General features: G+C 55.4%; 1 protein-coding gene across 8 annotated transcripts in view; it reads left to right on the top strand.

Moving 5' to 3' along the window:
- Positions 1-14403, top strand: part of BRD4 (bromodomain containing 4) — a 62733-nt gene that overhangs the window by 19926 nt on the left and 28404 nt on the right. For all 8 annotated transcript variants that reach the window (XM_080571459.1, XM_080571453.1, XM_080571458.1 and 5 more), the window contains exons 3-7: positions 3576-3692; positions 5163-5481; positions 6751-6888; positions 9142-9277; positions 13809-14092. In XM_080571459.1, the coding sequence (XP_080427585.1) occupies positions 3673-3692; positions 5163-5481; positions 6751-6888; positions 9142-9277; positions 13809-14092 (897 nt within the window). In that variant the 5' untranslated portion in view covers positions 3576-3672. The remainder of the gene's footprint in view (positions 1-3575; positions 3693-5162; positions 5482-6750; positions 6889-9141; positions 9278-13808; positions 14093-14403) is intronic.

Here is a 14403-nt window from a genome sequence, read left to right as displayed (position 1 = left end):
TATCGGCGTGGGAGCCGGGGGAGCGCATCTCAGGGATTTTCGGCCAGAACTCGCAGCGCTGATTCGTTGGAAGATGGTTTCGGCAGGGAACAGCATGTGCTGGGCACCGGGAGCCTGGCTTTTAATAACAGCAGCAGCAGCTGAGCATCTGCGGCCTAAAGGGGGGAAGCCGCTGCGCTCGCACGGCAGCGTTCAAAGAGCGTTTGCGGGGATGTCAAGCGCAACAGGCCCAAAACAGCCTCGGGGCGGCTGTAAAGGGAAGAACCGGGAAGTTAGGAAACATCCCGCTTGCCCCATGCTGTTAAAGCTCGGGTCTCTGCCTTCCCTTTCGTGTATTTGAGGTGCGGGGATGCTCATTGCACATGTTGATCCCCTCCTCCCGGCTCAGCAGGGTGAGAACTAAAGGGAGCGCTGGCCACCACACGGTGGATCGTTATTCCCATTATTCCTTTCAGCCGCCGGATTTTGCAGCCCAGCTTCCTTTTGCAGGGTGTTTGTATGTGACAGAGCCAGGGCTGGGATTCGTCGTACGGCCGAAACCCTGCGCTTTAGCTCTGGCTCTCAGTTTGCTGTTCCCTTCACCCGCGCGCCGCTCTCCACGTCTGCTCCTCTCCTTTATTTTCTGTCTGCGCTTTTCCTGCGGCACCACCCCCCCGGGGCATGTGCGTGCCTGCAGCGAAGCTGTCCCCAACACGGGCTTGTGCTGGGCGTGAGTCACAAGTTTTAAACGCTGGCTTAACTCCAGCCGTTCCCTTCCTCTGCATCCCCCTGGCTGAAACCTGGGCCTTTTTTTTTTTTTGCTTTAAAACGACTTCGGGAGCGATGGGGAGCGATAAGGCACGGCGGTTTGAGGGACGCGGACTTGGCTCCGGGGTCCACCACCGCCCTGCGGCCTGGCTTCGTGCGCCGGTGCCGGCAGTGAATCAGCGCTTTGGGGTGAGTCACGGCGCTGTCATGTGCGGTTCCAGCCGGGGACTGAGCCGAGAACAAAGCCTGCAGGAGACGGCCTGAAACCGGAGCAGGGGGCGCGGGCTCCTGCTGCTGCGCCTTCCCCTTCGAGCTGAGGCTCAAATTCGGTCCCTGCTCCACGCCCAATCTGCTCCAGCTCGTCCCCGGTGCAGCGGGATGCCCCGCGAGGCTGCGCTGCCTTCCTGCTGCCGCTCGGGCATCTTAAACCTCATGCGCCATCTGAAAGCAGTGCTCGGGGTACGTCTGTTTACCTGAAATCAGAGCTGGGGTGCTCTGCCAGCAGCCCCAAACCTTGGGTCTGGCGATTAAAAACCCGGCCCTGACCCGCTGGGCTCTTCGGGGCAGGCGCTGAGCTGCCAGGGAGGGATGCGTTGGGGTGGCCGCTGTGAGCGGGCGGTCAGCCCCAGCCCGGGCTTTGCCTCTCCGCCTTCCTCCTGAAGGCACCGCTCAAAATAAAACCCGCTTTCCGCTTCGCTAGCACCCACCGGGGGGGTCCAGTGGCCTCAAAGGAACCCCCGTAAAAAACCTACAAGGTCGCTCTGCTGCTTTACAAGGCTCGTTTCTTTGGGGCTTTTGTAAAAGCTTAATTTATGACCTATTTGTTTAGGCGCAGAGGAGGGAGGGGAAGCGTGCTGGAGCGCAGCCTGCCGGCTCCGCTTTGCCCCCTGCTGCCCTGCGCGTGGGTCTCAGGGCGTTTTTGGGGCCGGTCGCTGCCGTAACGGGAGCGACCCCTTTGGGATTTCGGCCTGCTCCCTCTGTTCATTGCCCGCCTCCTGCTTTGGTCTGAGCCATCGCCCTTCCCGACACGAGCAGCGCGCGGAGAAGGAGCAGCAACGCGTGGATAAGGAGCAGCAGCGTCTTCCTCGCCTCCGCTGCCCTCTTGGAGCGGCTGCCCTACGACGCTTGGGGTGTTCCTAGGGCCTTTTTCTGCCCCCCCAGCCCTGCGCAGCCCTTCCCTGCCCGAGCTTTTGCCAACCTTTCAGTTTCCCCCCCCCGCACCTCCTCGAGCGTTTCTGCCTTCCTCCGCTGCCTGCTTCTGGGCCCCTGCCTCTCCCCGAGGGCTTTGTCCTCGTGCAGGGGCGCTCCCCACCTTCCTCCTCCTGCCCGGCGCCTGAATTCACCGGAGCGATTTCCATCCCGCTCCGCTCGGCGGTGGGCGACGGAGGAAAACCCTTCCCCGGGAGCCGGATCCCTGCCCCGGCGCAGCCTGGCACTACCCTCTGCCGGCTCCCGCGCCGCATTACAGCCCCGTCCCGCCTCGCGGGGCCGCCGGGGGAGGACACACAAAATCGGGTTCCTTGCAGCCGGAGCTCAACAAACCCAACCGTGCGGCTCGGGGGGAGCACACCCTGCCCGAGTTCGAGCCGCCCTGCGCTCGATAGCATCTCGGCGCGAGGCGGGGATGAAATGCAATCTGCCCCGCTTCGGGGAAATCAGGCTGGAATGCGCGATGAGCAGATAAGCGCAAAGCAAGGGGAGGAGAAGCCGCCTGCGATATTCTTGCCCACTGGCCTGAAACAACCCTTCCCGGAAAGCCGTCCAGCGCTCGGGGCCGCTTTTCCTGCTGCGGGCTTCGCCTCGTCTCATCCCACCTTCGTTTACCGGCGCGCGGAAAGCTTTCGGGGTGGTCTGCCTCTTAGGAAGGCTTCCTGCTCACAAAACGTGGTGGTGGTGATCCGTCATTGACACCCACAGCCCGAATTTATAATTGGTAATACGGGTCACACCTCGCTGGACGGTGAAGTTGGGGTTCACACGCTCCGTCCTGCTGCTCTTTGCAGTTACCTGTGGGCGCTGGGCTGCGGTCAGCTCCCCAGCGTCGGTGTTCTGGGTCCGAAAACGTTCCCTGTCCCAGTCCCTGCGTTTTTTTTAGGGAGAGGTGAAAGCAGGACCTGGGAATACCCTGGCCACGCGCAGCAGCGTGGGTGATTCTGTGCTATTTGGGTAATAACGCGAGAGGAGAGCTGTAACGTAACCGCCCGCACAGAGGAGAGACTCAAAGCATGCCTTAGCGGTGAGAGAGGGCAAAGGGAGGGTGGAAAATGGTGCGTTTGCAGCTAACGTGCTTAAAAAAAGGCACGAGTGCCTTAGAAAGGAGTTCCCAAGAAGAGACTGTTAGGATCTTTCAGGTCAGCAAGAAGACAGTGAAAAAGATGGAGAGTTAAATTGGGTGCAGCACTGAGCTGCCTCGACAGGTGGTTAGCATCTCCTAAGCGGAACGGGGAGAAATTAAAACAGTTAGGACGTGTTTTCCCTTGTCTTTAAATAAAAATAAACCTCCTTCCTCTGACGGTTGGCTCTGGGAGAGCTGGTGTCGTAGGGAGCAAAAGGAAGACGCCTGATTGTAGGCCTTGGGGTGACGAATTTGAGGAGGGAGCTTTCCAAAAAGGTGGCAGATGCCCGGGGAAGCCTCAAACAGCAGTTGCCCGTTCCTTGTCTGCGTGTAGGTGTCTCGTGTTCGCAGGGATTGAACGTCCAGGCGTCTGCGGGCTCCTCTGCCCTGCTGAGAGCCAAAACCGGGCTGTTTGTGTAAAGAAAAATACAGTTCTCTGGAGGTAGCCTTCGTTTCTGATGCCTCAGATTAATTGCTTTGTTTGTTTCATCAGATACAGTATCTAAAGGCATTTGTGCCTGAAGCCACGGAAGATAGATGGACAAGCCAAGCAACTTCTGACTCTGCATCATTTTCTGGGGCAAAGTTATATGGCAATGTATCCTACAAGGTAATGTAGCCCCTGCAGTGAGTAAAGAGGGATTCCTTTGGCTTGGCTGCCGGGTGATAGGGACAGTGCCTCGCTCCTTCCCCACGCCACCCTCATGTCCGACCCAGAGGGATCAGCAGAAACCCAGAAGCAAAATTCAAGGAATTTCGCAACGAGAAAATCCAAATTGCGTCCAAAATCACGTCACCTTTGAGTCAGGTCTCCCCCGCGATGGGTCCACGTTGTTAGTGGGGAGGAAAACCGGGTGCCAGACACAGCTCTAAGCGAGAGGCTTCCCAGGACAGCTGAGCCAGCAGCTCGCTGGATGTGACACTTGGGATCTGCACGGCACAATCCGACACCAGTGACACATCCCAGGGGGAGCAGAGGGCACAGCTTGGGCCTGCGGGCAGCGTGTTTGCTGAGGGATGCTTCGGCTTCCTCAGAGCCCTGAAACTGAAGCCCGTGGTCCTTGTGGAGGCCGCGTCTGTATGCCCAGACCACGACCAGAGGCACGGGGGCTGCTAACGGCATCAGAAAACGGGGCCAGATGATGTTGCCCCGGGGCTGACGATTCCTTCCTCAGTTTCCCCAGGTGTCACTCGAAACCGGTGAACAAAGCTCTCATTTAACTCAGTCTTGCACAAAATCTATTATTGTCTTCTCCGATTGCTTCAAGTGTGCCATGTTGGCCCAGCGTGACGTTATTGTCACTTCTGGGTATGTGCATGGGAAGTGTTGTCCCTGGAGGGATGCCTTAGAGTCAGCAAAAATGTCTTTTTACCAATTTTTATCAACTTTCTGGTCTTCAGGACGACGTCAGAATTCCCTACCTCCAGCAGATAGCGTGCACGCCCCGCACAAGCGGGTCTGCCTGCTTTATAATTCAGCTGAAGCATACTAGGGAGGTTTAACGCTCGCTTAAAAGAACAAATTGAGCAGCAAATTTGGGGGGAGCCGGCGTGGTGGTGGAGCAGGGAGGGGCGGCAGTGCTCCGGTGAACTGAAATGGGGTAAAACTCATCGTTTTGCGCTCCTCCAGCCAGGGCGCTGTAACGAAAGGCTCGCTGGCGCTGCCCTAACTTCTCTGCTCGTGCAGACGAACCAAACCTTTCAAAAAAACAACCTGTTTTTTTTTTTGGCCGGAGCCGAAACTCCGTGTTCTGGGGCACCTGCAGAGCTCTGGTGGGGGCTGTGCTCCTTTTAGCCCCGTAACTGAGAACGTTCAGCGAGGCCGCGGCCGCTCCGGAGCCCTCGCCGAGCAGATCGGGCAGGAGCAAGGATACGCCTCAGAATGCCCATTATTACCCCAGGATCTAGAATCCTGACCCAGTTCATTCGCTGGGTGCCCTCGGACACTGCGCCAGCGTCCCCGGGCGCGCGGGGTGCCTGAGCTAGCCTCCCGAAGGCGCGCCGGGTTCGTTTTTACGCAGCGCCTCGCCGCGAAAGCCGGCTGGGAAGCTGACCCGTGTGCGGTGCCGTTGTTTCGCAGGGTGTCTGGTGAGGAATGCAATGGGATCAATAGCATGTCTGCGGAGAGCGGCCCCGGGACGAGACTGAGAAACCTGCCGGTGATGGGGGATGGACTGGAAGCCACCCAAATGTCTACGACGCAGGCGCAGGCGCAACCGCAGCAAGGCAGCACCGTCGGCGTCAACCCCCCTCCGCCGGAGACCTCCAACCCCAACAAGCCCAAGCGCCAGACCAACCAGCTGCAGTACCTGCTCAAGGTGGTGCTCAAGACGCTATGGAAGCACCAGTTTGCGTGGCCTTTCCAGCAGCCCGTGGACGCCGTCAAGCTGAACCTCCCTGTAAGTAGAGGCTGAGCGAGCCGCCCGAGTGTCCCCTCGCGTAACGGTGGGAGGAACGGAACCGCGCGCGTCCACCCTGCCTCCAAAATCTTTTAAGGAAGGAGCCCCGAGGGGCCAGGCTTTGGGTGGTTCAGCTCCCGGTCTGGCTTTTACAATCAGGAGCGGTCCTTCGGCTGGGACACGGAGGAGAAAATACGAATAACATTTCACCAGCCAGCCCTCTGTCCCTTCCTCGTTAGGCACCAAAGATCGTTAAGCGATAAATCCCTCAGCTCGGGCTCTGCCTTGCTGGTCCCGAAGCCCCCACCACGTGTGCCTTGTGCAGTTTGGTCCCTGTCCCTCCTGGGCAGGAGGAGCTGGAGAGCAGAACCCAATGAGCCAGCAAAAAGCACAATTTCGAGCTAGCTTCCTGTAGTGAATCACGACAGCATCCCTGCTGCGTGTCTGGATCCTGTTGGTTCCCTCCAGAGGAGATTTGTTCCCCTCCAGAAGCTCTCCTTTGTATGACGTGCCTCTTTTTTTTGTAACCTGCTATGATAACACCCACTTCCCTCGTCTGTTTTACCTTGAAGATGTAACAAATATATAATCTATTGCCTGAGCATCAGGCGATTTAATTTCTGTGCAGCGGGAACAATCTCACGGTTGCATCTAGAGATCGCTGGTTCTATAGCAACAGACTTTCAGCCCCTTTTTCTGAACCTGATGCCTAAAATAGAAACACCTTCTCGTGTATTATCTGGATGCACTTAACAGGCTCAAAGTAAATCTGATTTCCTCGCTCCTCCGTCTGTTACTGCATTAGGCGTGTGACCTGTTGCGAAGGGTCATTCGTTTCAGATTTTGGGAAGCTGCTTGGCTCCGTTACACCCCAAAAACCCACTTTCTGTGCTTTTTTTGTGCTTCTGCTGAGGGGTAAATTACTCGCCCGTGAGGCTGCTGTGCTGAGTTACAAACACCTCGCTCCCTGGAGGACAGCACAGCAAAACCACTGGTAGCCCGTGTTTACCTCTTCCTACCCGGAGCAGACTGGGATACGGGCTGAAAAGTGTTTTGTGGGGTTTTGCCTAATGTTTAATCATAAATCACACCTGGAAATTAGCTGATGGGGGCTAAAAAAGAAAATTGAGGAGGGATGGAGACTGTGCCGGAGCTGGGTTTGGAGAATCTAATCCAGGCGGGCTCGGTGCTGAGCTGGTCGAGGTCTCACCTCCGTGATGGTGATGTTTTTGGGTGCCAGGCTGACTCGTACCTCTTTGCCCTTTGCAGGATTATTATAAGATTATTAAAACTCCTATGGATATGGGAACAATAAAGAAACGCTTGGAGAATAACTACTACTGGAACGCTCAAGAATGTATCCAGGACTTCAACACGATGTTTACAAATTGCTACATCTACAATAAGGTACGAGAAGTTCCCGAAAATGTATTTTCTGTGGGAGTCCTCCGTTCTCATTGTACCAGCTCAGAAACGCTTGCATTTGTATTTTTAATGGTCCTTAAAGGGAACACCGAGATCGGTTTCTTTGGAAAAACAAAGGGGATTAAGCTGGTGGCAGTTCAGGCGCGCGTGTCTTCTGCAGAGAAGCAAGGCAGGGACAGAGCTGGCTTAGCAGCATTCCCTCCCAAAAGAATTAGTGGAGACGATCAGTTCAGATGCGGTTTGTTTTACAAATCGCTTTTAAAAAAAGAAAAAGAAACTACTTTTTCTTGGGATATGACTTGAGCAGAGCTACAAGTGTGATCGAACAAATACTTGGAAGCAGCCGTGTAGGTCTGTCTGTGCTCCGTATTTTCTGTAGCTTTGTTACAAAGCCGTCTGGGTGGTTTGAAACCCTGAAGTCTGCCGGTGGGAAGAAACAAGTGGATATTCAGAGCGGCGCGTTGGGTTTTGCCGTGCCTGGCTCTGGCCTCACGATGCACTGTGGAAGATTCCCTTGACCGAGAAACTGCTTTGTAAACACTCGTGCAAATGTCTGGGGCGCAGGAAGGGGCATCTCGAGCGGGGCGTTCGCCACAAATGGTGGCGTGGGCGACGGAGCCCGAGTGGGTTTGGTACTCCACGAAGATGGGGAACCGTCGGGTTCTCCGAGACTGAAACGGGCAGATGTCAGCTGCGCCGAGCACAGGAGAGGCAGCTCGTTACCGTGCTGAGTAACGCGAGAACAGCAAACACAAACCACGAGTTCACTGCTGGCTTCAAAATGAAAGTCAGGGAGATGCGGTCAGGGCGCCAGGCTTTCCTCCAGCGTTCCCTGCCTGCCTCCGTCCTTCCCACGGCTTGCCTGAGCGGCTCAGTTCCCTTTCGGTTCCTGCTCTTCTGTTTCTCCCAGGTCTCGTCTCCGGCCCTCAGCCTCTCCCTGTTGCTTCACCCCTGCATGTTTTGACCCTTCTCTCCTCCTCCCCTCAGAAACGTTGCACAAGACCTTGTCCTACTTTGCTCCCAACGCACCGTCATTAGCAGAAGTGCTGATGGTCGTTAGCAGAAGCGCTAATGGCAGCTGCCCCCGTGGTTCCTTTCCTCCATCCTTGATTATCCAAAGTCACTTCTTTCTGTGCTCCTCTGATGTCCGTAGTGACTGCCACAGGCCGCTTCTCCAGGTTTGCACGCCGCCCACGCCCTCTTTAACCACATAACAACTTCTGACCCTGACATTACTGGGCACGTTCGACTTTCTTTGGGTTTAACGTTTGTTTTTTTTTTTGGTCTTGTTTTGGTCCTTCAAAATCATGCCCTTGGCCTTTGCCTTCTCCACTTTGAGCCAGCATGATGCAACTTGAACGGGGCTTCAGATTATTCACACGCGCTTCCTTATTCTTTGCTGCCACGCACTTGCACGTTTTCCCTGCTTTCCCCTTGCTCTCTCCCTGATATCCCCGGTCCTCCCGCTTCTCCATTGGCTTCCCCCGGCCAATCTGGCCCGTCGGCAAGCGCGGTTTTAACCGTCCTTGTGCTGATCCACGGGGCTGGGGCCGTCTTCTCTTCTTATCACCCTGTCTTGACACCAGCAGCCGTTCGTTCGTCGTCTTCTCATCAATCCAGGCTCTTGTTCCCTTGTCGCGTGCCCTTCCCTCGCTGCCTCTTTTTCTCGCTGTCAGCAAAACAAGGCAAAAAGACTTCAGACCAAGATCCGGTGCTTGTTTTTCCCACTCCTCCCCTCCGCCGGCCCTCCTCCCTCCGTTCAGGAAGCAGCCAGTGCTGCAGGCAGGTGAGGTCGGCTCACTCCGAAGTGTATCTGGTTGTGCTCTGTGTTAGCTCCCTGCCCACCCCCTGCTTTAAAATGCTTCAGGGCAAGGCCTCTTCTGTCTGTTGAGACTCGGGGCAGTATCCCGTTCACTTTTGGGCTGTATCGCAATGGAAATAGCGCAAAGAAAGGTAGAGATGCTCTAAGGGAAAGCTCCAGGAATTATTCAGCTGGGAAATGATAAGAATTAACAGCGTGCAGCCTGGGTTTCACATCTCTCCTTTGCCTCACAAAAGCTGTTCTGAAATGTTTCTCTTTCTCTTTTTTTTTTTTAATTTGCGGTTACAATTAATGTTAAATGGAGAAAAGCACGAGCAAAATCTTCAAAGCAACGTTGATTTGTTTAGATTCTAGCAGTCCTCTCTCTGTAGATGTGTGCCTCGTCTAATTTATTGTATCTGTTATTCATCCAGCCAGGAGATGACATAGTCTTAATGGCAGAAGCTCTAGAAAAGCTTTTCCTGCAGAAAATCTCCGAAATGACCCAGGAGGAAACTGAAATCGTTATAGCCCAGACAAAAGGAAGAGGACGCGCGCGGAAGGAAGCAGGTACGCTGCTCGCCCTGCCGTTGCATCGCGTTTGCCGTTAAGCCACGCTCACTGCCACGCCGCGTGTCGTGACCACGAGTCCCCGCATACAGACCTGGCTCATCCCGCGTAAATCGGGGCGTTTAATTGAGGGGCTAAAGCCCACCAGCGCTCCGCGGGCTGGCTGCGGTCATCGGTGCTCGCAGGGCGCCTCGCTCCGTGGAGCAGGGGCCTCGAGAAGGATCTCGAGCTGGGGGGGAAGGAGCGTGGCCACCCAAGGCTCTTGCATGTGTGCGTGAGACTCGGTGGTGAAAAGGAAGGGCTTTGCAGTGTCTTGAGACTCCCTCGCCCGTGGCTTCTTTCCTTTTTGGGGGGCGGAGGAGTGCCGGGGACAGCCTTGGCAGCGATCAGAGCGCTGCTGAGGCACGTGCGTGGCTGGGACCAGTGAAAGGTTGTTGTTCCCCGCCTGCCCAGCAAGGTGAAAAGCTGAGAACGAGAGTCCAAGTATTTCAGTTGTACGGGCAGGAAGCTGAGGGGGATTACGAAATACCACTCGCAGTGCCTCTAGGGTAAATGACAGCTGTTAAAGTAAACGAGCAGCAGCACGCACGCTGCCCTATCAGATCTCGGAGTCGTACACTGCTTTCCGTGTACGTCCGGATGTACTCAGCGTTGTAAAAAAAAATAAAAATGCCGCGTTCTGACCAAAAAGAATCGGTGACCGCAGAGCCGAGAATGATGTTGAGAAGCTGCAGCTAAGGAGCGATGACTCTGGGACACGAAGGCTTTGCAGCGATGGGAATCCTCACGTGGGCAGCAGCAGAAACCAGCTGCAAGCGTCCTGCTGCGCTGACGTCCTCCTTGCACACACGCAGACTCCTTCGAGTCGCAGTTTTCGTAGCTCCTTCCTTAATTTTGCGGTGATTGTGGACATACCGCGTGTGTTGGCACTAAAATAACTCGGCGTTCTTCGCAAGGACGCGTTGCCACATGCGCTAGTCCCTGAAGTGGAATTCACTTTGTGCAGACCTGCCTCTGCTCCCCTAAAATCCCAGCTGAGGCCTTTTTTTGGGGCTGCTCCCATTTTCCGACCTTTAGCCGGGCTTTGGCCGGGGTGAAATTCCAGCCCGAAGGCTTGAGGCCCTGCACAAAGTTGAACTGCAGCACGTCGAAAGCCATTTAAAAGTTACAAATGGATAAAATTACATTCCCTGGGTTTGTCTGTGTACATCTTAAGACCTGATGATTTAGGCTTTTTTGGTTTTTGAAGCTTTTTTCCTGGATTGGTAAATTATGGGACCAAAAGGCACCATTGTGCTCATCCAGTCCAGTCCTCTGCCTGCTACGTAACGTGAAAGAGCAGTACCAACACCGCCTCGTTTAGAAGTCTGTCTTGTAGAAGAACATCTGAAATAGAGTGCAAAAAAAAATCTCTACTGGCACTTTTGAGAAGGAGTTCGCTAGCTAGTTGCCGCGTTACGCATTTTTTGTAATGTCTCTGCTCTAAACCCTGAACCGCTGTCTCCTCTTTAAGTAACTTTGTTATATTGAAGACTCCCGTGTTTTCAAATCTGTGTTCTCCGTAATAACCGGCTTCTTTCGCTATAAGGAATGTTTCCAATCTCTTAGTCCTCCTTTACAGCTCTTCTATGAACCCTCTCCAGTTTTTCACATAAATAACTGTGGACACCATAACTGGACATAGATGTGACTGCTACTAGAATACTGTGCCAAATGCAGAGGTAAAATAGCCTTCCCCTTCCCCTGTTTACACCTCAAGGATTTCATTAGCTCATTTTTGGCCATAACATCACCCCAAGAGCTCGGCTTCAACCGGTTACCCGCCATGCCCCATAGCCTCTTCCCGACGCGGAGCTGGCAGAGCGAGACGTCTGTCCTGCGGGGCCGCGCCGCGCACCTCGGCCTGCGAAGGCGCCAGATCATTCATAACGGGGCTGAGAGCGTCCCGGCCATGACCGATCTCAGCGGCACCCCATCAGAAAGCATGTTCACTTTGGTTTGGAGATCCAGCTCTTGAGTTAACGTGTGTCATGTCGACCTTGTGCCATCCCCATTTCTCTGACCAAAACCGCTGCGCGATGCCGAGGCGATTGCTTTATCAAAGCGTCACGCGCGGGAGCACGCCACTGGCGAGCTTGCAGTGGCACCAAAAAGCCGCTCAGCTGCTTTGCCCCGATTTATTTACTGTCCGTGAGCTTGCACGAGCATCCCGTAACCCTTGCGGAATGCTTTGTGCTGTGAGCCTCGCGGCTGTCCCGCTCCTTCCTCAGCCTCGCCGTCAGACCGATGGTGCTGCGATCGAACGGGCTGTTTTCTGAGGTTTCGAGCGAAAAGCAGCAGTGGCGGCCCAGGGAGCTCCGTGGGCAGCCCTCAGAGGGCGCGGGGGCGAGTAGAAACAAAGTCTGGCCTCGGGGGTTGCTGTTGAACCCCCTCCTTGGGAGCTGCTGGAAGAGAAGGTGCTTCTGCGCCATCAGCGGCAGTACTTGCTAAGTCCCTTGAGCCTTTTCTGCTTGTCGGTTGTCGTCTTTCCGTACCGGAGGGACTTACCTTAGGTGTCTTTTTTTGTCTACAACACCGAAAGAAAAAAAAAGTCACAAGTTCTAACATCTGGAACTGCTTTAATCGTCGGGGCTTTATGCGTTTTTCCTTCCCTTTGCAGTTTTCCTCTGCTTGCCACTAACACGTCTCCACTGCTAGCAGCTCCTTGGCCACAGGGAGCAGATTTGGAAGCTGACTGATGGAATTTTTCCTGCACGAGGCGTGTGACCCGAACACCATCGCTTGCATTTGAGATTTTTTTATTGCCTTTTTTTTTTTTTGGCACTCTCCCCCATTTCTCTCTACCCCGTTATCGCATTCTGACCGCGTGTGCAAGGAGAAACCCTCCTCGCTCAGGAAGTTTGTTGACCGTGACCTTTCTCAGCAGCCCTTTTCTTGTACTCCTGATGCCGTGAGGGTTAACATTCGCAAGCACGCCCGCTGCGTCGCCTCGGCCCGCGGTTTGGTAGGGAGCCGAAGCGACGCCGCTCGCTGAGGGCGAATGCTCGGTGAGCTCAGCTCACACCAGAGCCTTCGCCTCTCGTTGTACGGGCTCTGCTTTGGCTCGGGGAGCGGTGGGCTCAAAACGTGCTGGAAAAACGATGCCCGCCGGGGTTTTTGTGAGATAACCCGTTTGTGTTAGGAACTTCTGCAAGGCAGGAGGCGAATCGCGTCCGCTCTACCTGGACGTGCCGCTGCCCAGCTGCTCTCGATCACATCTGTGAGTAGCACATGCGCTGGAGGACGCGCTGTCACTTCCCAGAGCTCACTCCTGCTCCTGGCAAAGCCCAGGAGCGTGGTCATCGCTCTGCTAGGAGCTGAAAGCTCCCAGGTTTATGCTGCCAGCAGCCCGCAGTTTCTTTTTCGCGGATGTAAGCTCAGCAGCTCGCCCGTTACCACGCAACGTTTCTCCGGTGGGATCGCAGCCGCTGCAGCTCCCGGGAGCGGGTCTGGCTGCAGCTCTTCTCTTAACAAATGTATTTTGGGGGCAGCCTCGGAAGGTCTGCTGGGTGGTCCGAAAGGCACGATACGGCGAGCAGCCGCTGACGTATCCCTCGCGGGAGATTCTCCCTGGTGAAAGAGCAGCCAAAACCCAGTCCTTCTGGACGGGTACAGCTCAAGAGCCCGGCTTTCCCTTGGGCATACAAACTCAAGGCCTCTCAGAGGGCCGTTTGATACCTGGCAGGAGGCGCTCCTGTAATAATGAGCCGCTGCTACCAATCCTCCTGCGGGACTGGGGACTTGGGGCTGGATCCGGCTTTGCTGATGCCTCCGTCTCGCGCTGCGTCCCGGCCAAGCATCGCCGCTCGGAGGGCGTTTCGCAACGCCTTCCGCCGGAGAGTTTGGAAACTTGCTGGGAGCTTTGTCCCGCAAAGAGGCAGCAGCTCCGGTCTTCCCCACTCTCCTGCTCTCCCGTCTGGTGTCCGAACCTCTGCGGTTGCTCCGTGTTTGATGTGATCTAGCGATGAGTTTGCTCGCTAGTTGTCGGGAGAGATTTCCCCAGGACGGAAGGGGTTTGGAGGAGTTGAGCCACCAACCAGTAAGAGACTCCTGCTCTCGGTAACAGAGCACGGTTTGGCTCCAAAATTAGAGTCAAGAACCATTGCCTGGGACAAAAGGGTAGGCAGGGGAAGGTGACAACGCTCAGCTCCGTACCCTGCCTCCCCAAAATCTCCTGTAAGGAGAAGGGGAAGAGAGGAGTACGCCTTTGGCCTGGTCCTTGGTCCTTTGCTGAAGTGGTTTTGGTACAGTTAGGTCCTGAGTGTCTTCACCATCTCACCTAGCAAGCTGTACAAATACTTCTCATTAAGGAAAACGTGACGATTGTTTGTCCCTGACTGGTTGCTCAAGAACAGGATCTGCAAAGTATTAATTATCTAACGAGCAATACTATTTAAGTGGCGAGAGCGCTCGTTATGAAACATTGTTTTCCCGTTAAAGCGATTGAGTTGGAAGAGAGAAGCAACGCTTTTCCTTTCCTTTCTTTCGGCAGTGACATCCAAGCCAGGATCATCGACGGTACAGAATGCGACCCAGGCGGCGTCCCCGGCGCAGACGCAGGCTCCGCAGCAGAACCTCCAGTCGGCGCAGACGACTCATTCCTTCCCTTCTGTCACCCCCGACCTTATCGTCCAGATGCCAGTAATGACGATGGTGCCTCCTCAGCCTCCTGCGCCGCCTCCGCCGGCCCCCCAGGCCCCCGCTCCGCCGGCCCCGGCCCCCCAACCCATCCAGCCTCACCCTCCCGTCATCCCCACACCCGCTCAGCCCGTGAAGGTGAGTGGTTCCTGCGGTCGTGGCTCGGGATCGGGGTGGTTCGGTGCCTCAGCTGGGTGGGAAGAGCTGCAGCGCCGGTGTCCGTGCCAGCTCTCCACCGCTGGAGTTTCGTTTTAAGGCAGACGACCACAGTTTGGTCAAAAGATTCCTGTTTGGAAAAGGCTTCCTCCTCTCTATTGAGTAGAAAAGGAGCCTGCGGGGACCCCTCTTAGACACAAGTTAGCCAGCACGAATTCCACCCAGCCTCGCGTGGAATTCATCCTCTTCCTTATTTAAGCCCTACGTGACTCAGGACGAAATCTCGGCTTACT

This window comes from Anser brachyrhynchus (genome assembly GCF_964034855.1).
Source record: "Anser brachyrhynchus genome assembly, chromosome: 32".
Lineage (NCBI taxonomy): Eukaryota > Metazoa > Chordata > Aves > Anseriformes > Anatidae > Anser > Anser brachyrhynchus.
The sequence above is the reverse complement of the archived record's forward strand: the minus strand, read 5'-3'. Positions and strand labels throughout refer to the sequence as shown.